Source organism: Mytilus californianus, unplaced genomic scaffold (assembly GCF_021869535.1).
Source record: "Mytilus californianus isolate M0D057914Y unplaced genomic scaffold, xbMytCali1.0.p SCAF_1, whole genome shotgun sequence".
Classification (NCBI taxonomy): Eukaryota; Metazoa; Mollusca; class Bivalvia; order Mytilida; family Mytilidae; genus Mytilus; species Mytilus californianus.
In genome coordinates this window covers 123,230,084-123,253,726 of record NW_026262581.1, presented here as the reverse complement: position 1 = coordinate 123,253,726, position 23,643 = coordinate 123,230,084, and the positions used below count along the sequence as shown (strand labels likewise).

The 23,643-nt window shown below is 32.3% G+C and overlaps 3 protein-coding genes across 7 annotated transcripts in view; 2 read left to right on the top strand and 1 right to left on the bottom strand.

The window, feature by feature from the left end:
• LOC127712634 (ERI1 exoribonuclease 3-like) overlaps positions 1 to 21,290 on the bottom strand; it is a 31,132-nt gene extending 9,842 nt beyond the window's left edge. Inside the window, exons 1-5 of the mRNA XM_052219195.1 lie at positions 21,047 to 21,290; positions 15,926 to 16,042; positions 8,101 to 8,160; positions 6,250 to 6,341; positions 507 to 579 (exon numbers count right to left, since the gene is read on the bottom strand). Coding sequence (XP_052075155.1) covers positions 507 to 579; positions 6,250 to 6,341; positions 8,101 to 8,160; positions 15,926 to 16,042; positions 21,047 to 21,262 — 558 coding nt within the window. The 5' untranslated portion in view covers positions 21,263 to 21,290. The remainder of the gene's footprint in view (positions 1 to 506; positions 580 to 6,249; positions 6,342 to 8,100; positions 8,161 to 15,925; positions 16,043 to 21,046) is intronic.
• Positions 1 to 21,604, top strand: part of LOC127711841 (uncharacterized) — a 155,165-nt gene extending 133,561 nt beyond the window's left edge. Inside the window, exon 9 of the mRNA XM_052218034.1 lies at positions 21,560 to 21,604. Within this exon, the coding sequence (XP_052073994.1) occupies positions 21,560 to 21,576 (17 nt within the window). The 3' untranslated portion in view covers positions 21,577 to 21,604. The remainder of the gene's footprint in view (positions 1 to 21,559) is intronic.
• The window catches only part of LOC127711519 (zinc finger FYVE domain-containing protein 9-like), a 45,532-nt gene continuing 34,613 nt past the window's right edge, over positions 12,725 to 23,643 (top strand). For 3 of the 5 annotated variants that reach the window (XM_052217633.1, XM_052217624.1, XM_052217604.1), the window contains exon 1: positions 21,338 to 21,444. The gene's annotated coding sequence lies outside the window, so the exon portion shown is untranslated. Of the gene's footprint in view, positions 12,759 to 21,317; positions 21,445 to 23,643 lie in introns of those variants that run through there. The other 2 variants (XM_052217616.1, XM_052217610.1) reach the window with 2 other exon arrangements.

Sequence of the window (23,643 nt, the reverse complement as noted above, 5' to 3'; positions counted from 1 at the left end):
AAAGTTGATTTGTCACAAATTTTGTTACAGACTTCTTATGGATAATTCATATGAAGTTTTAAATGCACTTGTTGATTTCAGTGGGAAAGATGAGTGAAAAAGTTTTGATGACGATGAGTGACATACAAAGGATAAGTTAAGGTTAAGGTAATAGCTCACATGGACCTGTAAGCTATGCCCTGTCAGAGTTAAACTTGTACAGTAAAAACATATGTGCTGGTACAGGCTATTCTATTCAAACATTATTGGATCACACAGAAGGCATCTCATCCACAACACAAATTTCAGTCTAACAGAAGATGTAGGTGCCATGCATACATGTACTTTCTAATGTTTAAATGTGACTGCCATTGCTGGTTTTTATAAACCTACTAAAAGACTATGATTTTGTGGCTTCGAGCATTTATCAATCTTCAAATCAATAAACGTAACAACCCCTTCTGTCTTCAAAAAGTTCCATTCCTAATGGAGTTTCATTGAGAGGAGTTTGTATAAATAAAATTTACCTTTTTAATATTAATCCATTTGTTAAAATATGGCGCTCTGTTTATACCAAAATATCTAAGTTGTGAGGTTAACCTGTAAAAGAAAAAGAAAATTTATCTACACACATTATATGGCCATTCAGTCTCAACCTTCTTCTTCTCATGCCTACTCATGCTTAAGGGGAGACAATACAGTTTTGCCTTCTATTGTTATTTGTGATTTTGAGATATGCTGTCGAAATATTTATTAGAAAAATCCTAACATACAACACAGGTTTCTGTACTTGTTTCAGAGGAAAATAAGGCTAATAATTGACAACTTTTGTAATTTCATTTAAATCTTCTAATATTGTTTTTATTTTATTTTCAAAAGTTGAGTGAAATTTTGCAATAGATGTCAAAACATGTAAAAGTTGTTTTTGTGCTTTGTATCAATCAGGTGAGTTAAGCTCTTTTCAATTGATTTTTATAGTTTATTCTTATGTTGTGCTGTTACACCACTGTCCTCTGTAAGGGGGAGGGTTGAGTGCCTGCAAACATGTTTAATCCTGCCACACTCTTTATATGCCTGTCTATATTTCATATATGTTTTTGGTTTATTGTTTTGTACATAAACGAGGCTGTTGGTTTTCTCTTTGAATTGTTTTATATTTGTCCTTTCAAGCAAACAACCTTATGTCATCACTATATCATAGTCCTAAACATACATGAAATATTTGCCACTGGATGTTTAGCAACCAACAATTTATAATTCATCGCTATATCATGTCAAACCTGAGAAGGTAACATGGAAACGAATTACAAACTAATATGATTGTCAATGAAATATGGAAGTTATACTATTATACTAGCAAACAACCTTATGTCATCACTATATCATAGTCCTAAACATACATGAAATATTTGCAACTGGACATTAAGCAACCAACAATCGATAATTCATCGCTATGTTAAACCAAAGAATGTAACGTCGATGAACTATGGAAGTTATACTATTATACTAGCAAACTACCTTATGTCATCACTATATCATAGTCCTTAACATACATGAAATAATACATGGAAATGAATTTACTTTTAATGAAAACGCATATAAACAAATCGTTGGTGTTTCAATGGGCGGAGTTGCTTCCCCGGAAATATCTGATATTGCTAAATTTGACCATATAAATAATATTATAGAACAATATCCATACAAAGATAATATTAAATTTCATAAACGAATGAGAGATGATGGCTTTATTATATTTAATGGAAGTAGTGAGCAAATTAAACAACTTTTTGAAATAGCAAATAAGAAACATAACCTGCTGAAATTCACTTTTGAAATAAATACTCTTACTATGAAATTCTTAGATGTTGTATTACCGACCGTGCAAGGGCTGTATAGCCAGTCAAGGTCGTTAAAAACTTCCATTTGTTGATGTTGTATTGTATAAAGGAAAACGGTTCTCTGAATCTGGAATACTAGATGTAAACTGTTACACCAAACACTCTGAAAATTTCAGTATTTACATAGGAGCTCGAGCCATGCTATAATCTGTTTCTATTCTTTTATTTAAGGAGAAGGGACTAGAAGTCTTAGAAATACAAGCAGTTAGGACGAATTTAATAAACGTATTAAACTGTTTATAGATAAATTATCTAGACAGGGATACACGAAAGAAGTCGTCAGTCAAATATTGCATAAAATTCGTCACAAAGACAGGCAGTTAAAACTTTGAAAGAAACAATATAATAAAATAACAGGCAGAAATATGTTCATTACAACGTATCATTATAATGCTGAATATCTTAAAAAGATTATAACAAAGTTCTGGTATATAATTCGGAAAGATCCGATTGCCAAACAAATATTTAAATCTAAACTAGATATGGGTTTCAAAAACAATAAGAATATTAGCGACATGATAATTAATCATTAAGTCGAAGAACACCTCCACAGGAGGCTTTATAATATAGTTTATACTGTGAAACAGATGTAAGAAAGACATGATACCGATTTATTTCAATAGATCACATATCTGAGATAACTGACGGTTTCTTATACATCCATGTTTCTACCCGGCAGGGTACCTACACAAACTTCTTCAAATGCAAAACATGGAGACTTTTGTACATTATCATATAGATGATAAAACAAACACGCCAGTATACCCTGAACTCAACAATATAACATTGATAAATACTATCTCTACTAGATCCCATGTAGACTTATGTTGAATTAATTAGTGATAAAAATAAAGACAATAAGTCTTTTCATTATATATATATGAATAATTAAACAATAGTGTTGATCAACTTGGTCAGTTTCTTCAGTCTTTAAAAAGACTAGCTACAACTTAGACCTATATGCACTTGTAGTTATAAATTAAAAAAAAACTGTTATGAAACAGACACACATCTATCTACTATACTAGATACGAAATAAATACATAAAGGTCGGCCTCTGATGAGGGTTTACCTGGGAACATTCCCGAAAGAACCCGAAACATTACATATTAAATTCTAAAGAATTAAGCAATAAAAAGTACGTAGTGTCAGGTCAGAAATATTGATGCCATACCATGAATAAGTGGGTTTATGGTCATTTTATAAAACAGCTTACTATGCTGTATGGGTTTTACTCAATTTGTATGTTGACCTATAGTTGCTAACTTCTACGTAATTTAGTCTCTGGTTGAGAATTGTTTCTTTGGCAATCACACCACATCTTATTTCTAAATTGGCTAATTGTTCCTCATAATTTGTGGAAAGTTTCAGGTCAAAGAACAGTAAAAAAGCCTTGTCACAGATTTTTTATGATTTTGCATACAACCTGCAAAATGTTGAAATTGAACTAAAAATTGAAAAATAATTCATTTAACTATTATACTTGCTAAATATCGTTGAATGGAAATCCTGTAAAATGGTAAACATTTGTATAGAATGTGCGTAAAATTTATGAAAATTTTTCTAAAAATCTCTTTAGAAACTCCTTTCTCAACACCCATTTAATTTTTCTTAAAAATCAACATGTGGTTGCCAGATAAATTTTGTTTTTAATGGTGTAAATCATCATAAGGTCAGCAACTTTGTTTTTTGGATATGCATTAGTCAAAATAGTGTTCTTGGTGAAAAAATACCAAATAAATGGGGAATGTGTCCATGAGACACAGATGATGCCCCCGCTTGCAAATAATGTTATAAAGGAACATGACTCAAGAACAGTAAAAGTGACGCTACCCAAATTTGTACTTGATCTGAGCTTTGTGGTAATAAGCATTGTGTATAAGTTTCATAACATTTGGTAGAGGCAAACATAAGATAGTGAACGGAAACAAAAAATTCAGCAATTTTTTCATTTGTAAAGGGGCATAACTCTAGAACGGTAGAAGTGACACTAACAAAATTTAAACTTGGTCTGTGTTTTGTGGTAATAAGCATTGTGCATAAGTTTCAAAACATTTGGTTGAGGAGAACTAAAGTTAGAGAACGGAAACGAAAAATTCAGCAATTTTTCCATTTGTAAAGGGGCATAACTCTAGAACGGTAAAAGTGACGCCACCAGAATTCAAACTTGAACTGTGTTTTGTGGTAATAAGCATTGTGTATAAGATTCATAATATTTGGTTGAGGCAAACTAAAGTTAGAGAATGGAAACCAATTTTGGGATGTACAGACATACAGACCGACAAGGGTAAAACTTAATGCCCCCTCCACTATGGCAGGGGCATAAAAACATTGAAATATGTGTAAGGTTATTGCGCTGTAAAGCTATAAAAGACTGTTTTTAAATGTGTTTTTTTTGGTACCAATATAATAACAGAATGGTAAATACATCAAAAAGAAAGTCAGTGACAGTATGATTAATTAATATTAATCAAAAGGAACAACATATTTATTTTTAAGATGGATTGGTTTTTGAGATTTGATGATTTTAAGATAATTTTAAGAACATTTTCAACTTTTTTTTTTTAGCAATCTATACAAATATATTCTTATTTATAAGAAATCATTCAATCATATTTCAGAACATAAAATAGATAAATACAATATTTTGTTAATTTAAGTTCAAGTTTAACATGCTGAATTTGTTTGTTAAAACTTATAAAATTAAATGAAGAATGTGTCCATGGGACACAGATTCAAGAACTCTAAAAGTGACGCAACCCAATTTCAAACTTGATCTGTGTTTGGTGGTAATAAGCATTGTGTGTAAGTTTCATAACATTTGGTAGAAGCAAACTTAAGTTAGATTGCTGAGACAGCAAATTTAGCAATTCTTCCATTTATAAAGGGACATAACTAAAGAATGTGGAAAGTGATGCCACCCAAATTCAAAAGAGATCTGAGTTTGGTGGTAATAAGCATTGTGTATAAGTTTCATAATATTTGGTTGAGGCAAAATAAATTTAGATTGTGGAAACTGCAAATTTGCCAATTTTTCCATCTATAAAGTTACATAACTTGAGAACGGTGAAAGTGACGCCATCCAAATTTAAACTTGATCTGTCTTTGGTGGTAATAAGCATTGTGTATAAGTTTCATAACATTTGGTAGAGGCAAATTTAAGATAAATAATTTAGCAATTTTTCCATTTATAAAGGGACATAAATCAAGAATGGTGAAAGTGACACTACCCAAATTAAAACTAGATCTAAGAATGGTGAAAGTGACACTACCCAAATAAAACTAGATCTAAGTTTGGTGGTATTTAGCATTGTTTATAAGTTTCATAACATTTAGTTGAGGGAAACTAAAGTTAGAGAGGGGAAACCTCAAATTTGCCAATTTTTCCATTTATAAAGAGACATAACTCGAGAACGGTGAAAGAGATGGCACCCAACTTCAAACTTGATCTGTGTTTGGTGGTAATAAGCATTGTGTATAAGTTTCATAATATTTGGTTGAGGCTAACTAAAAGAAGAGAATGTAAACTAATTTTGGGATGTACAGATGGACAGACAGACATACAGACATACAGACGTACAGAGGGACAAGGGTAAAACTTAATGCCCCCTCTACCATGGCAGAGGCATAAAAAATGTGACATGGCTCTTTTACTGTAACTCAACCTTAACAATGTTACCTGCCAAATCCCAAATGCATACCACAAATATGCAAAAGTTCTGACAAAAAGAAATATTCGTTTATTTCTGTTGCATTGAAAAGTGATAAAAACAATTCTTTTATTTGATATTAGTCCTGTGAATAGAATCTGTTATTAAGTCATCAGAAATAAAACTAGCAACTCACCATTAACCCAAAATGTACTGTATCCAAAAGTTTTATGACAAATTTTATAGACATCACCTAGACCAGAAATAAGTATGTCTGACTTGAATCCATCCTCTGAGAAATATTCTCATTTATCACTCTAAAAATATCTATTATCTACATGTTTCCTTTCAAACTTTAAATGGGCCTTGGTGGCAGAATGGTGTAAGTAGTTCATCTAAAGTGATCACTAGCAAGCCAACATGGGTTGAACTCATATTTTAGTTAACTAGGTTAACTAGTTTTCCTGTCAAAGGTTGTGATTCTCTCCTGGGACTCCAGCTTCCTTCACCAATAAAAACTGACTGCCATGAAATAACCAAGAGTGCTGAAAATGGCTTTAAACACCAACAATTAATCAATCACTCAATCCAACTATTAATTTTTCCTTCTTCTAATTATGCCCTGCTATTCTACAAATTTATAAGAAACTTTGGTCCCTTTTCCGACCCAGTGATATTTGATATTAGCTTAAGCAACCTAAGAAATAAAGTTTTTAACTTACATTGTTTTTAGATCCCAGTCCCCACATGTTACAAAAATAAATTTGTTTTCTGGATTCAACAAATCATTTTCCACCAACCATGTATGAAATTTCTGAAATGAAATAAACCTATTTTATGTCTTGAGATGGTCAGTATTTCTTATTTAGGAACTATGTCCATGAATATTTGTTTTCATTAAATCATGATGTCATCAACGTGAAATAAATATGGGATATTTCTAACAATATGATAAGATGAGTTTAGTCTCATTTCAAAACATCTTTATTATCACATGGTATTGAGCTATATATATTCATGTAAATTGATGATCTGTTTATCGCTATTTTGCCTATGATATTGTTGATGTTTACATTGACAACGTCACATGGGCCTTAAGTTTCTGACAATAATTGTCTATCTCAAGAGAGTAGCATGATATGAATAAACTGCTTCGCTGAGCGCAGCTGGATACGCCCGCAGAAGTCCAACCCTGAACAGTTGGGGCAAAAATGGACACAATATTCAAGCTTGATACAGCTCTAAATTTGGATTGTAATTAAATATTTGACATATTATAGGTTTCTGAATAATTGAAGAACTTGAAATTGGTTATATGAATTGAATTTATATTCAATTAAAGATTTCTTGCTGTTGTGTAATACACTGTGCTGTTGCGCAATACTTAGTAAATCTGTTCTCAGGCTATAAACAAATAAAGTTCAATTAATTCTCAATGTCATATTAGAAATTTATGAAAATCAAAAGGGAGCTTACATCAATAGATATAAACAATTCACCAAAGTTTCATGAGAATTGCTGACAGCATTTTTGAGTTATTGTCCGAAAACTGGAAAATCCCCCTTTTTTTAATGAATAAAACCCCATAACTCAGAAACGTAAAATCTAAAATTTATAAAAAACGAAAGGGAGCTCACGTCAATAGATATAAACAATTCACCAAAGTTTTATGCAAATTGGTTAAATCGTTTTTGAGTTAATGTCCGACATGTTGACGACGGACGGACAGACGGACGGACGGACAGACGGACAGACGGACAGACGGACAACGGTATACCATAATACGTCCCGTAAACGGGCGTATAAAAATTATCACAAAAAGAGATCAAAGGAAAAACACACAAAATAGCAACAATTGGTATTATACAAAAATAATGCAAATCAGATATTATTTATTTGTGTTTTAACTCCACGATTATTTAAATGTGTGTGATAATAACTAGCGGTTAAATATGGATAAAATTTTTTTATTAAGTTTATTAGTATAAGCTGGAATCATTTAGAAAAAAACAGTGAATGTACTGTAAAACATGGTAACAAACTTATTTGCACAGCAGCTTTGATTTTACTGTGTATTTTGACCATTTTCTTTTCTAAATCTTAGGAAATATTTCGTAGATTTATGACACCTTATTTACAACACTTATAATCCATATTATATCCTGATATGTTCATAAAACACAACAACCAAAACAAATATAAACATGGAGGAACAAGAAAGTGTACAAACATTTATGTGGCATACAAACAAGGAATTATTGGAATCTGGAATAATTTTGAATTCTGGAAAATTGAAAATAAATGTTAATGAAAAATAAGCCAACTTTAGTAGGTTATGGTTCAAGTTTCTTTTACTGATATTTCAGTATGAACTAATGCATGCATGGCTAACCCCCCTTTATTGGGCTAGTTGTCATCATACATTTCTTATCAATTTTCCAGAATTCAAAATTATTCCAGATTCAAATAATTCCTTGTTGACATGATTTTTGGCTAACAAGCCCAAATTTGTGCTTCTCCTGTACATGCAGTATCAGGCTTTTCAAAACTTAAAACTGTGAACAAAGATTTACCTCTAACACTTCTTCAATATAAGGCTGGCCATCAACCATATCCTGTATTATGCCAGTCAACTGAAAATATTGAATAAAAAAGTCATTTATTAGTGTTATAGCAACCTTTTGATAGATAGACATGAAAACACAAGAGAGAAAATGTTTAAAGTCCCAAAACTTGGAAACTGGTTGACAAAGCATTCGACATACACAAAGGAATTTGGAGGAAAAGTAATGCCATGAACAAAGGCAATTCATTTATTAAGCAGTTTATGTAATTTACAAACAAAAACAGTGTTGTTTGGGGCTTAATCTGAGGGGGACAACAACATATTTGTCATGGAGGTAGTACAGGTGTTTTGCAACATTTAGGTATTTAAATATTGATGTAGCATGGGTATTCATTTGAACTAACTACAAAAAAAGGTTTCACCTTAATTTCTGAAGAAAAAAACAACGATATCTAAAAAAAACAATTTAGGAAATGGGGTTGAACCAAACCACATAAAATTACTTTTTGTTTGTTATTTTACTATGTAGAGAAGAAACTACAATCCATATTACACATACCCACGGCCCCATTGCAAAGGCAAAGAGATTATAGTGTTACTGCTGGTATTGTTTTTTTCTGTTTAGATTATTTTCATGAGCGAAAGCTTTCACCAATTTTAAAGAGGCTCCGATAAAAAATAAAGTAATTTTCCCATCAACAAGAATTAACATTGAATATTTATACAAATCCCCCTACTCAAAAAATGGTTTCTCATTTCATACTTTTCTGATTAAAAAACTCCTTGAAGTTTTGATAATTGGAAAGCTTTAACACATTTGAAGAAGATCTGACAAAATATAAAGGCACTATCCTTGCAACAACAGTGACAAACAGACAGACAGAGGGATGGACAGACGGTTGGACAGACAGACAGACAGATAAGTTGGGTCAAAAACAGTACATGTACATGTGTATATCCTATGAAAATAGACAAGTCAAAAAGGGTACAACATCACCAAAAAAATAAAATCATGAACAAATGTTAAATATTTTGGATAACTAATATCCTTTATTAGTAAGATGTCAAATGGTTCTTATCTTGACATGTGGTAGTCACACTGTAATGGTAATCTTGATCGTTATACAAATTATCATTAATCAATACGCTGGTAAATTTTTTTAATATTGATGTTTGGGAGGAGGAATAAATTCCTTAAAACTGTAAGAGTCCTGTACTGAAGCCTGAATCACTGGAAAAAAGTGATGGTAGGGACTCATTCTATGTTTTTTCATTAATGCCCTCTGGGGAAACTGTCCTTAACTTCCTTATCCAAAAACTTTCCCGGGCAAGTCTGTCGGCCCTTGACCAACCCTAGTTGTGGTCTATGATAGTGATGGTAAGGTTTTTGAGATCAGCTTGAGTGTGCCCAAGTGATCTCAAATGACGACTTACGGGGAGGTCGGGCTTGCAGGTGTAGTCACTTCGATGACCGTTCATGCGTTTGTTGAATGGCTGTTCTGTCTCGCCAAAATAATGCATGCAACATAGACACTGAAGAAGGTATACAACATTCTGGGTTCTGCAAGTTACATTGCAATATATAATGTATACGGACCCAGTGGAGTTGCAAGTAAATGTTTGAGTGTTCAGTATTTGTTGGCAAGTCAGACATCGTCTGTTACCACACGACTTGCACCATCCTGCAGTTGAAGAGCTTTTATTAGAGGAGACATCAGCTCTCACAAATAAGTCTTTCAGACTTGCTGGTCTCCGAAAAGCTAAGGAGGTTTGGGAAAGATCTTAGATAATTTGGGATGTTTGGCAATAACCTGCCAACTGGCATGGATCAAACGGGAGAGGTTAGTAAAGGCAGGATTGTATGTTAAAACAAATGGAACTATTTCGCTTGCCTTTTCTGTTTGTACTGTAAAAGGTCATTGTGACTGTTATTGTTAGCACGCGCAAAACCCCTTATCTATGTCCCATTTCTTATAACCTCCTTTGGTAAAAAATCCGTGAAATTCTTGTAACCGTTTAGTGACAGCCTCCTCAGAGGAGCAAATCCGTTTTACTCTGAGAGCTTGACTGTACGGGATACTTTTTGTACAGTGTTTGGGGTGACAGCTTTAGGGAGAAAGGTGCTGATGTTTATCTGTAGGTTTACAGTAGAGGTCTGTTGATATGACACAGTCCTTTATAGATGTAGTTGTGTCCAAGAAAGATATTTTAGAGTCGGAAATTTCATATGTGAATTTAATTGACTGGATGACGTTGTTTGCATGTTTAATAAAATCAACCAGTTTTTGTTGTGATTCAATCCATTTCATGTCAACATCATCGATGAAACGGAACTAAGACAGAGGTTTAAATAAAGATGTTGAAATGATTTGTTTCTCTTATTTGCCCATGAAAATATTGGCGTAAGACAGTGCCATTTTCGTCCCCATCGCTGTCTTGTTTATCTGAAGGTAATGTTTCCTATGAAAATAGGTATATATAAACAGATTGACCAGGAAATGAATTGATGTAAGAGATGGTTTAAGGAATATATCATATGCAGTCACACACACAAATAAGACAATTAAATGATGATTAGATTTATAAGACAATGAAAACATAAAAGATTTGACTCATTTGTAGCTTATCCCAACTGTAGTCATGATTTCAAAAGCCATTCATTTTTTTGCCTCTATACTACTGAACTATAAGTTGACAGCTAGAAGTCTAAACTAAAAATTCATTGAAAATGCCAGATTTTCCATTTTACTCTGGGGTACAATGAATTAAATTTGATGATGTTAACTTGAAGCAATATGGGATACAGTAAAAGGAGCAGATCACAAAGCATCTTAATTTAAAGCAATGTTCTTATGTCATTGATAACAATAAAAATCATGAACTCACAGAAAATACACTAATGTGAATGTCATCAAAGTGGTTGTGATTTGATGATGTTAACTTGAAGCAATATGGGATACAGTAAAAGGAGCAGATCACAAAGCATCTTAATTTAAAGCAATGTTCTTATGTCATTGATAACAATAAAAATCAAGAACTCACAGAAAATACACTAATGTGAATGTCATCAAAGTGGTTGTGTGTTAATTTAAAAACAGTTGCAATATGAAGGGAACAGTGCATTCATTAAAGTAGATGAAATCTTTCACAAGGATATAAAGCTTGTCACAAAATTATCAGACCGAAACAAAATTTCGAACTTGATCTGTATACTTGTCATGATAAAACTATATACCAATTATCAATCAATATCTTCAAGCATGATGAAAAAAGTGTGGAAAACACTTTAACATTAGATATGATTAATATTTCTCTAAAATTGTCACAAACTAATATAGATTTGTAACTTATCTATAAAATGTCAACAATTTTTATCTACACAATGTAATGTAATACATTGTATATACATTAATAGATTATTATCTAATTAAAGGATTGCACTTCATAATTTTTTTCATATATATAGCATTCAGAAAATTAGTTTATACAAAATAACAAACAAACCTGCCAAAAAATTCTTCAAATAATTTACCAAAGAATGTCTTTTAAAAAATGAGTTACCTCCCTTTGTACAGAAATATGGTTTAACATAGTACTCTAACATTAGATATGGTCCAGCGTTATGGTCCATAACTCTGGACTAAATCATCGGACCGGAACAAAATTCGAACTTGATCTATAACTTGTCATGGCAAAACTATATACCAAATATCAAATCAATATCTTCAAGAACGAAGAAAAAAAGGGTGGAAAACTGATTTGCCGGACTGACGGATGGACAGACGGACGGACAGACGGACAGAGTGCAAACCTAAAGTCCCATTCAACTTTGTTGGTAGGGGACTAAAAAGATGAAAATCAAAATTTAACCTTCCAAGTTGGCCAAAACATTTCAAATAATTTCAAAAGGTGGCTCTCTATGTATCATCTTGAAACCAAAATAATGGCAGACAGTCGGACAAGAGTATTCTAATATAACCCCATCTCTGTCAAGCAAGGTATAAAAAGGTATCTTTTTCCTATTTTTTTATCATTTGCATTGATCATTTTTTTATTTTGACATTTTATTGCATGCATCTTTTTTGTCAATGAACGCTATAATGTCACTGGTTATCAATTTTCCATTATAATTTCCTGTATGGACCCCTACTTCCTTACAATTGCTCTATTGACCTATAAACTTTCTATCAGCTATATATCAAGAATGCTTTTTATCAAACTTTTTTTACATAAACATTACATAATATTGCATAAGTACAGGAAATTCATAAAAACTGTTTTTCTAAAACTTTTATAACTTATGTAATTTTATGGATTTTTTTAGGAATTTGTAAATTTGGTTGTTTTAATAATATCTTTCTTTCAATAACTTATAATTTCTTAGAAATGTGTTATAATAATCCATGTAAATTTTATAGTATCTATATAAATCCTCATTTTTTTACATATGCTTTACTAGTTTCAGTAACTTCCTTCCTGAAATTAACTTAATGTTTTAACTTCCTTAATGGCACCATTGCCATGGAACATTTTATAACATCACTATAACAACTGCTACAACATGACTTATAGAAAAACTACATACAAAGCTTAAATGGATTAATTGGTATTAATAATTTACTGGTATATAATTAATTTCACCAGAGCTACTAGAATCCCATAAAGGTAAGCATGTTTGAACTAAAAAATAAAATATATGTGTGGTAAAAGTTAATGAGACAGCAACCAAACAACACAATAAAAGCAAAAATTGACAATAAGTCATTTAGAGTATTACAAACTTTTGTCTCATCTTTTTAAAAGTAAATAAGGAGATACCAAGGGTGCAATTAACAAGTGAAACTGCGAGCCACTGCTCACTGATGATACCCCCACCCAAATATTTCAGTAAACAGGAAGTTGTTGAGTGATGAATCTGAAAACGCATCACACGGTATAGCTGACTTATATAAACCCTTAAACCAAATTTCAGAAATCCTTGTATTGTAGTTCCTGAGAAAAATGTGACGAAAATTTTCAACTTGGCTATCATGTGTAAAATGATACAAGTGTTCGGTAAACAGGAAGTTGTTGAGTGATGAATCTGAAAACGCATCACATGGTATAGCTGACTTATATGTTGTGTCGTAGTTCTCCTCTTAGATTTAATGTGTTTCCCTCAGTTTAAGTTTGTAACCCGGATTTGTTTTTTCTCAATCGATTTATGAATTTCGAACAGCAGTATACTAATTTTGCCTTTATTTAAATACACCCTGAAACCAAATTTCAGAAATCCCTGTATTGTAGTTCCTGAGAAAGATGGGACGAAAAATATTCATGGGACAGAAGGACGGACTGATGGATGGATGGACTGACGGATGGACAGACAGAGGTAAAACAGTATACCCCAACTTTTTTAAAGCAGGGGTATAAAAACAATGTCAAGAAAAGACAGACAGACAGACAGACAAGAGAGAAAAAAAATGAATTGGCAACAATCAACTTCTCAGAAAAACAGAATATTGAGTAACATAATCCCCACTAAATCTGGTGGTGTTTTATAAGGGTCAGCAGTTCCTGCTCCACTAGTGACACCTTTGTATCATTCTTGTTAAAATCTGGTAATGAGACATCATTCACTAGGGCATTTGTAATTGTCAATTTTGAAACCTTAATAGGACAACAACCATGCTTATATGTAAAACATCTTAACCTAGTAAATGAACATGATACAATGTGAAAGTTTGAAAAAATAGTATAAAATAATGGCAAAATACAAAGTATCAAACTAAAATATAGGCTTAGCAGTGTACAACAGCCACTGTTAGATGGGAACGTAAGATAATACAGGACTAAGATAACTTACATATACTAAATAACAAAATTATTAAATAGAACTTGAGCAATACCTACCACAAACATGAAGAGTAAAATCAATTGATCTAAAATATAATTGCAACATTATCTGGTAGAACATTTACCCTGTAAACCTAATTCTAATGACATATGCAGGATATAACAAAGAAATAGAAATTAAAAAGCAAAGTGCTTGTGAGCACTGAAGGGTAAAGATTGCTTTTATTTTGCAATTTTGTGCATTTTAAATAAAACATTGAATTGTATTCTGCTAGGCAAATAAATATATGAGTTGGAGTTATCTTCCTTTGTTCATGATTGTACATATGTAGTTGAACAAATTTTCATAACAGATTCATACACCATGCATTACTTATGTTATCTTTAATAAAATAAATGGGGAATGTGTCCATGGGACACAGATGATGCCTCCACTTGCATATCATATAAAGTTATAAAGGGACATAACTGAAGATCGGTAAAAGTGACGCTACCCAAATTTGTACTTGATCTGAGTTTTGTGGTAATAAGTAATAGGTATTAGTTTCATAACATTTGGTTGAGGCAAACTTAAGTTAGAGAACGGAAACGAAAAATTCAGCAATTTTTCCATTAGTAAAGGGGTATAACTCTAGAACAGTAAAAGTGATTCCACCAAAATTCAATCTTGATCTGTATTTTGTGGTAATAAGCATTGTGTATAAGTTTCATAACATTTGGTTGAGGCTAACTTAAGTTAGAGAACAGAAACGAAAAAATTCAGCGATTTTTCCATTTGTAAACGGGCATAACTCTAGAACAGTAAAAGTGACACCACCAAAATTCAAACTTGATCTGTATATTGTGGTAGTAAGCATTGTGTATAAGTTTCATAAAAATTGGTTAAGGCAAACTAAAGTTAGAGAACGGAAACGAAAAATTCAGCAATTTTTCCATTTGTAAAGGGGCATAACTCTAGAAAGGTTTAAGTGATGCCAAAATTCAAACTTGATCTGTGTGTTGTGGTTATAAGCATCGTGTATAAGTTTCATAAAATTTGGTTGAGGCAAACTTAAGTTAGAGAACGGAAACCAACTTTGGGACGTACGGACGGACGTACTTACGGCCTCTATATTACTGAACTATAAGTTGACAACTAGAAGTCTAAACTAAAAATTCATTGAAAATGCCAGATTTTCCATTAATCTCTGGGGTACAATGAATTAAATTTGATGATGCTAACTTGAAGCAATATGGGATACAGTAAAAGGAGCAGATCACAAAGCATCTTAATTTAAAGCAATGTTCTTATGTCATTGATAACAATAAAAATCATGAACTCTCAGAAAATACACTAATGTGAATATCATCAAAGTGGTTGTGTGTTAATTTAAAAAACAGTTGCAATATGAAGGGAACAGTGCATTTATTAAAGTAGATGAAATCTTTCACAAGGACATAAAGCTTGTCACAAGTTTAAAACTTTTCAGTTTCTTTCAACAGTAAGTTCCAATATATATACTAAATAACTGTAATACATATATATAGCTGGAAAGCCTACAGGACAATGTTACATTAAGAAGATACATATTTATTATGACATTGTTTAGTGCCAAAACTGGAAATGGGATATTCAGCATTTAAAAAAAAAAAACAATTTTATTGCTTGTAACTAAAAAGGCATTTCCATTTTTTGACAAAATTTTTTGCGGTCGTATAAAAATGGTCTGTCCTATTTCCTTTTTTATACCCAATTTTTTTGCATGTACACTAGCAAGAAAAGATGTGAGGAGAAAATTTTAGGCATATTACAAATAAAATGTATAATGATTGTATGGTGCAATTTTAAGATTAAATAAACAAGTTGAAATACCATTCAAATACAAGAGAAAAAAGTTAAATAAAAGCCAGCAATCTTTTTCCAAAGACTTCCCTATTTCTCCCAAGGAAGTAAAGGAGTTATGGTAATCATTATTCATTAAAAAATGAAAAAAAATAGAAACTAATACAAAATATACCTCAGTACAAAACGGTGTCAACTGTTGGTGTACTTTTGGCTGAACATATTGGTGGAAGACTGATTCTGTTTGAAGGGTCACAGCATTTATCTTCAATACTGGAAACTCTATAATTTCCTAAAAGTACATTTTTTTTTCATTTAAATAAACCCTTGTTATAACACAAAATACACAACATGAAGCATTTACGTTGATCTGGAAATCAATGACAGTTGTTTTCCATTCGTTTGATGTGTTAGAGCTTTTGTTTTTACAATTTGATAAGGGTCTTCCTGTTTTGAATTTTCCTTGGAGTTCGGTATTTTTGTTATTTTACTTTTTTTTAGACTGTGTTCACTTATTTTTGTGGAATACCCAATTCAGGTATGATGTCAAAAGAATGTCATTGTTCTAAGCACCCTGGTTGATGTATTTCAAATATACGTGAAATTTATGAGAATAAAAGTTGAATGAATCTCTGTGTATAGCATGTTAGTATACAAAATATGTAGTTTTCCTTCCTTTAAAACTATATACTATATAAACAGTGCATTTTGTTTACTATATGTTTTGCTACAATAATTGTCAATCTGTAGATTCTTGACTATCTGTCCCTAAAGGGTGCTTGATTGGTTAATAAACTCTTGCATTCTTTCATATTGTAAGTAATACAATACAATACAATACAATATACAATACAATACAATACAATACAATACAATACAATACAATACAATAATACAATACAATACAATACAATACAATACAATACAATACAATACAATACAATACAATACAATATGTGTCTATTCCAATTAAGGCCCCTCAGGGGTCAGGGGAGGAATGACAAAGATACAATCATAATTCAGTTATACAAACAATACAGTACAAGAATACAATGTATAATACTGCTGTGGTAATAACAAATACAATAAAAGATTGTTTTAAGTGTTGAGTTCTCTGCAATAAGGATATTTGAGGCAGACGATCCAAGGGGAGACAAACATTTTGGTAAATTGATTGTTTAGCTGGAGGAGACACCATGGGACAGTGCTTAAGAATCATTTGCATATGAATCTCCCTGTGTCTAAATCAGCAAAGCCAACAAGATTTAACACATAAATAGATAAGTAGGGGCCATTTATATGATTGCTAAACTGGAGGAGACACCAGGGGGCGGTGCTTAAGAATCATTTGAATATGATTCTCCATATTCCAAAACCAGCTAAGCAAGCAGTTAAAAAACAAAAAAAGAAATGAAAATGATTTAAACTATTTACAGTGAGTTTGAATAAAGTTACTCAAATGTTTAATTACTGATGTGTCCTCACAGGTCATTAACCAAAAGAACTTTTCTGGAGGATTCATGTTAGCAAAATTATTACATGACTGAGATATATATAGTTTTAAACAAATTTTGTCGCTCCTTGTTAAATTTAGTGCAATGAAGGAGAAAGTGTATCGCATCCTCTACCTCATCTGAGTCACACTGCCTGCAAAGTCTAAGTTGTGGAGGGATACCCTGGTATCTGCCAGTTTCTATTTGCAAACGATGTGCTGAAATTCTTAGTTTCGTTAGACTCCTCCTTTGCTCAAAATTACTGACAAGAGATACCGTAAATTGGGTTATTTTGGTTGTAGTTTTATTTTGGTTTATTTGGTGCCTCCAATGAAAGTGCCAAAATTAAACACACGAAAATAAAGCAACCACTAAAAATTGAAACGCTCAAATCGCTTACCGGTACAACAATATCGTAATTCTATACATAGCCAAATCTGCAAATAAATACCTGGTATAATTTGACAACAACACTATATAGTTTTCACTTAATTGTCAATTTTCTGAAATTGTTAAGAAAACACAACATGAATTTTTATTCACACATGTCATATATATGCCAGGCTATTGCTGATTAGACGCCGTTATTGGTAATTAGAATATCAAAACTCCTTGCAATCCTTTATCTTCAATTAATTAACATGTACTTCCAGAGGCATAAGGATTAAAATTTAAATTCTTGATCGTCAATAGATTTACATGTACTGCAATAGAGATGATTACAATTTATTTCATATGATATTTGTAAAAAATAAAAAAGTGATTTTAATGTTTAAGATTTTATTTCATATTTTCTTTCTGCTTTGAACCCCGATATACGGAATTATTTGCAATAACATCCGTATTGGACTCCTTCATTAAGTTAACTTTGTCGTCTTTCTAGTTTGAGAAATTCAATGATATTTTGTCAATAAACGGGTAAATAAAGTCAAAATGAATGAGCTTGCTCACTACTGTTCCGAAATTAAACATATCAATTGGACGAAGCACCAAAATTACACACACCAAAATAAAACACATGCCTTTTGAGTGAAAACCGCCAAAATTTCCCAATTTACAGTAATTATTTTTTAAAACCAAATCCCAAATTTACCTTAAAGGTTGTGTATGTACAAAGTTTCCCTTCTGAATGTTTTTTTATTTGATTTTTCCATACACTGTAGTTTCAAAAAACCCTCTTTCACATGACTTTTAGTTTGCTTCTTGAAATTTCCTTTCTCTCAATCCCTGTAATATTTGGAAAATTTGGTAGTATATGTTGAAGTGATCCATACCAAAATGATTTCCCTTGGTTATATAATTTTGTGGTTTGTTCATAAGCATTTTGATGCAAGGGATGTTTATCTAGATCCAATATAAGAGAATATTTCTAAATATATATCATAGTAAAGTGGAAAACGGCCAAGTTCTGTCAATACAGCAAAGTTGGTGGTCTCTTTATGTACCCCTAAAATAAATTTACAAAACTTTACATGTAGTTTTTCACTGATTAGTTGCTAATATATTTTGTCTGGAGATATGATGCTGTTTCCAAACCTTGCTGTAATAAGCACATATGATAGTCAAATAAAAAAAGCACACATAAGCATCAAATTGAAATAAAACAGCACATGATTTGAAAGCACTTTCAAATGTCACATTAGCAAAATATGTTGCAAATTAAAATAAATGTGTATAGGTTTCATAACGTTTGGTTGGGGCAAACTTAAGTAACAGAATGGAAACTAAAAATTTCGCAATCTTTCAATTTATAAAGGGGCATAACTCAATAATGGTTAAAGTGACACTACCCAAATTCAACTTGATCTGTGTTTTATCAGTGGAAGTCAAAATTAAACATGGCATTGTATAAAGCATTGATTGTAGTTGATTCAACTATAATCATGGACAAAGGAAGATAACTCTAATTTTAATAAAATGCTCTGCTGGGGCGCAGCTTGATACGACCGCAGAGGTCGAACCCTGAACAGTTGGGGCAAGTATGGACACAACATTCAAGCTTAATACAGCACTGAATTTGGATTGTAATTAAATATTTGACACAGCATAGGTTTCTTACACAGAATGAAAGAACTTAAAAATTTTTAATTTACCTATTCAAACCATATCATTATTATTTGCTTTTATATATAAATCAGAAATAACCAATTTAAAATGGAAAATTTTAAAGAAAAAAATTCCCCCCAATTTTTTTAACCCCCTTATGATTCATCACCCCCAATCTCAATCCCAGCCTTCCCTTTGTGGTATGGTACCTTGCAGTACAATTTCAGAGAGATCCATACACTTGAACACAAGTTATTGTCTGGAAACTAGAAAAATGCTTGTTTTTTGGCCCCTTTTTGGCCCCAAATTCCTAAACGTTTAGGGCAATTACCCCCAAACTCAAACCCAGCTTTCCCTTTGTGATATGGAACCTTGCAGTACAATTTCATAGCGATCCATACACTTACACACAAGTTATTGTCCTGAAACTAGAAAAATGCTTGTTTTTTTGCCCTTTTATGGCCCCTAATTACTAAATTTTGAGGGAATTACCCCCAAAATCAATCCCAGCCTTCCCTTTGTGGTATGGTACCTTGCAGTACAATTTCAGAGAGATCCATACATTTGAACACCAAGTTATTGTCTGGAAACTAGAAAAAATGCTTATTTTTGGCCCCTTTTTGGCCCCTTATTCCTAAACTTTTTGGGCAATTACCCTCAAACTCAATTCCAGCTTTCCCTTTGTGATATGGAACCTTGTAGTACAATTTCATAAAGATCCATACACATACACACAAGTTATTGTCATGAAACTAGAAAATGCTTGTTTTTTGCCCCTTTTTGGACCCTAATTCCTAAAATTTGGAGGCAATTACCCCCAAAATCAATCCCAGCATTCCCTTTGTGATATGAAACCTTGTGGTACAATGTCAGAGAGATCCATAAACTTACACACAAGTTATGTCTGGAAGTTACAAAAATGCTTATGTTTGGCCCCTTTTTGGCCCCTAATTCCTTAACTGTGGGTACCATAACCCCCAAAATCAATCCCCACCTTCCTTTTGTGGTATTGAACCTTATGGTAAAATTTCATTGAGATCCCTTCACTTAAACTAAAGTTAGAGTGCGAAAACTAATGTGTCTTCGGACGACGACGACGACGACGAAGACAACGACGTCAACGTCATACCAATATACGACCACAAAATTTTTTTGTGGCGGTCGTATAAAAATTACTTGATATTTAGAAGAAAATGAAAATTTTGCAATTTTTCCATTTATAAAGGGGCATAACTCTAGAACGGTTAAAGTGACGCCACCAAAATTCAAACTTGATCTGTGTTTTGTGGTAATAAGCATTGTGTATAAGTTTCAATGTCCGTCTGTTAAATATTTGTCCACTATTCACAGACGGACAAGGGTAAAACTTAATGCCCCCACCACTACGGCGGGGGCATAAAAAAATACTTAATCAAGTAAAATGAATTTCATATATTATTATTGCTTTTCTGCACCGAGCGATGGATCCAGGATTTTTGACAGGGGGGGTGTAATTCCCGTTATTTGAAGATATAGCATCGAGCGAAGCAATGGAGAAAACTTTTGGAGGATTTTATACTAAGAATTTATATATATCATGAAAAACATGATACTATTTATTATTTTGGCGATCAAAAGGGGTGAACGTCCATAACGTGCCCCCCCCCCACCCACCCCTCTTCCCCCTGGATCTGCAACTGGCAACCCATCACCATCAAACTGATAGTGAAACAAATGTTCCACCGTTTTATATACAAGTTTATGATAGTGAAAAATACCTGAGGCACAATTGTTCTCCCATTCTCACATGTCGCTTCAAAATCCAAAACCAGAAAATATTTGAATGGTTGTGGCTGTAAATTATTTGTATCATATAAATTAGCATCAGAACCAGATGCCATGTTTAAAGAATTAGTTGATATTGCAAAGTTTCGTCGGAAAATTCGTTGGACTATTGGTTTCAAGAGATTGCATGATTGTTTGTAAATACACATGACAATTTCTACTTTTGTTTTCGGTTTCACAATTACGACTTCCGGTTTGGTCATGTGATTATTATTTTTCCTTGACCTTGATCATGCTGAACATCAATAAAGATGAGATCATTCAATACAAATGATTCTGAATGGCATATCTGGTAAATATTTCAGATATTCTTTCCTGAGTTTTTCAGAAGGTGAACATAATTGTGATAATAACTTTGAAAATTAAATATTTGTCCACTTAACCTAACATTAGCGCAGGAATCTGAGATCATCTCACAAATGTCTGAAAATGATACAAAATGACAGATGATAAAGGAATTTGACCATAATATTCCACCATTTGCAATATATTTATGCATAAAGAGAGAAATTATAAGGACATATATGATTGGAACAAAGGCTAATTGTATACTAAAGATTGGTTGAACTTTTTGAAATTTTTTTTTAGCCTAGGCTAGGGTTTGACAATTACATGTATATGTTGTAACTGGGTACTGGTTATAGTTAATAATCTTAATGTAACTGAAATCAACCTCTTATGCAACTTGGAAAAAAGCCTACATTCAAAGTGTTGGTGCATCCTTTTGAAGGCTTCAACTGATTGTACACTCATCACTTTTCCCTCTGGGTGCATGGTCCCATTTAACCAAATAGACCTTATCACTGACACTTGAACTATTGACTTCATACAACAATCACTTTTCCTTTGCGGCGTCAGACATTTTCTATTGTGATGTCAACATTTTACAAGAACCTTTATGATGTCCAGTAATCATGGTAATGGTGGACAAATAGGGATAAGGTGTAATATAGTCTTTCAATAGACTTATTACTGAGTAATTGTAGATTTCCTTTCCAATTTGTATAGCAATAGATCAAAACACCTGAATTGAACCAAGAGTTTACTTATTATTTCTTAGTACATTTGACAATGGACATCAATCCGTGTGAGTCAGTGTGGTACCTAATGTATCTAAAAAAATGTGCTTGATGCTTCATTGAATATGGTATTCCTACCTAAATTAGTAATACATGTTATATTAGACTGAGGTGAAAGACAAAGCAAACAATCCATACAAAAACTATACTGAAATGTAAGCTGTCTGTTAAGAGAAACACAATGATTCAAGATGCTTATAAATATAAAATTGACTAATTCTAAATTGAAAAACTGTATACATGTAAGTGTAGAAACAAGTATGGTACAATATATGGCTTTCCTTATAATAGTGTGGTATCTTTATAGATATTGATCAAGTTTGGTTTAAACAGTTTAGTACATTTCTTGAATTTCTAGTATTCCAGATAAGCTGCTGAATAAACATTTAAACCCATATCCCAACTAATGGAGGATAGCATTTGGTCATCCTTATAATCAAATTATTCATATTGCAAATAACCCTATAAAATTGACAAAAAATAGGAAACTGCTGACTTTTTGTCTAGTTAACAGCATTGAATATGTTTGGCACACATTGCTTGATTGACTGAAGGTAGTGAAATAAAATATCTGCTTATTCTTAATTAAAACTAAGCTGAAAAAAACGCAAGTTTTGGGAAATTTAACCTGAGACACAAAAATAAGTTAAATTGTCCCAAAATAAGTTGAATAAACCTATATTTCATGTGTGACCATAGGTACTTCATGTATATATATATCCAAATCCGGATATGGTGTACAGATTTTTGAACCTCATGTTTGCGGTATATCATCTTTTCCGCAAGTTTATTGTTTTCTGTTTGGTATTTAATTAATAAATTATATAAAGATCCATTTTGTTACATCTTGTGATCCGTTTATTTGGCAATCGCCAATGGCAGTCAGCAGGGTTAAAGAACATCCGTTGTTGGAACTGTTAGTTCAATGCATTTTGTTTAAATATACTCTTTCACTTTTTTGGTCTTTTGGAAAATGTTGTTTGTGCTGTATTTAGACCCCTCTACCAAGAAATTTGTTTTGCATGCACACGTATAAAAATTGTGGTTTTTATCCAACGCAATCATAGGTTTGAACGTTGTTTTCAATTTAGACTTGTTAATATATTTTTCGTTTGGGCTTGTATTATACTTGCCTTCTGGTTTGTATGATCGGTTCATCCTATTTCGACTCGTTCAAAATTCAAGAGTCTATCCTAAATTGAGGTAAATTATATGGCCTTCCAAATACCGTTTCGATTCCTAACATCACTGAAGAGACATTAATTGTCGAAATCGGGATATGGTGTACAAATTTTTGCACCTCATGTTTGCGGTATACCATCTTTTCCGCAAGTTTATTGTTTTCTGTTTGGTATTAAATTAATAAATTATATAAAGATCCATTTTGTTACATCTTGTGATCGGTTTTTTTTGACAATCGCCAATGGCAGTCAGCAGGGTTTAAGAACATC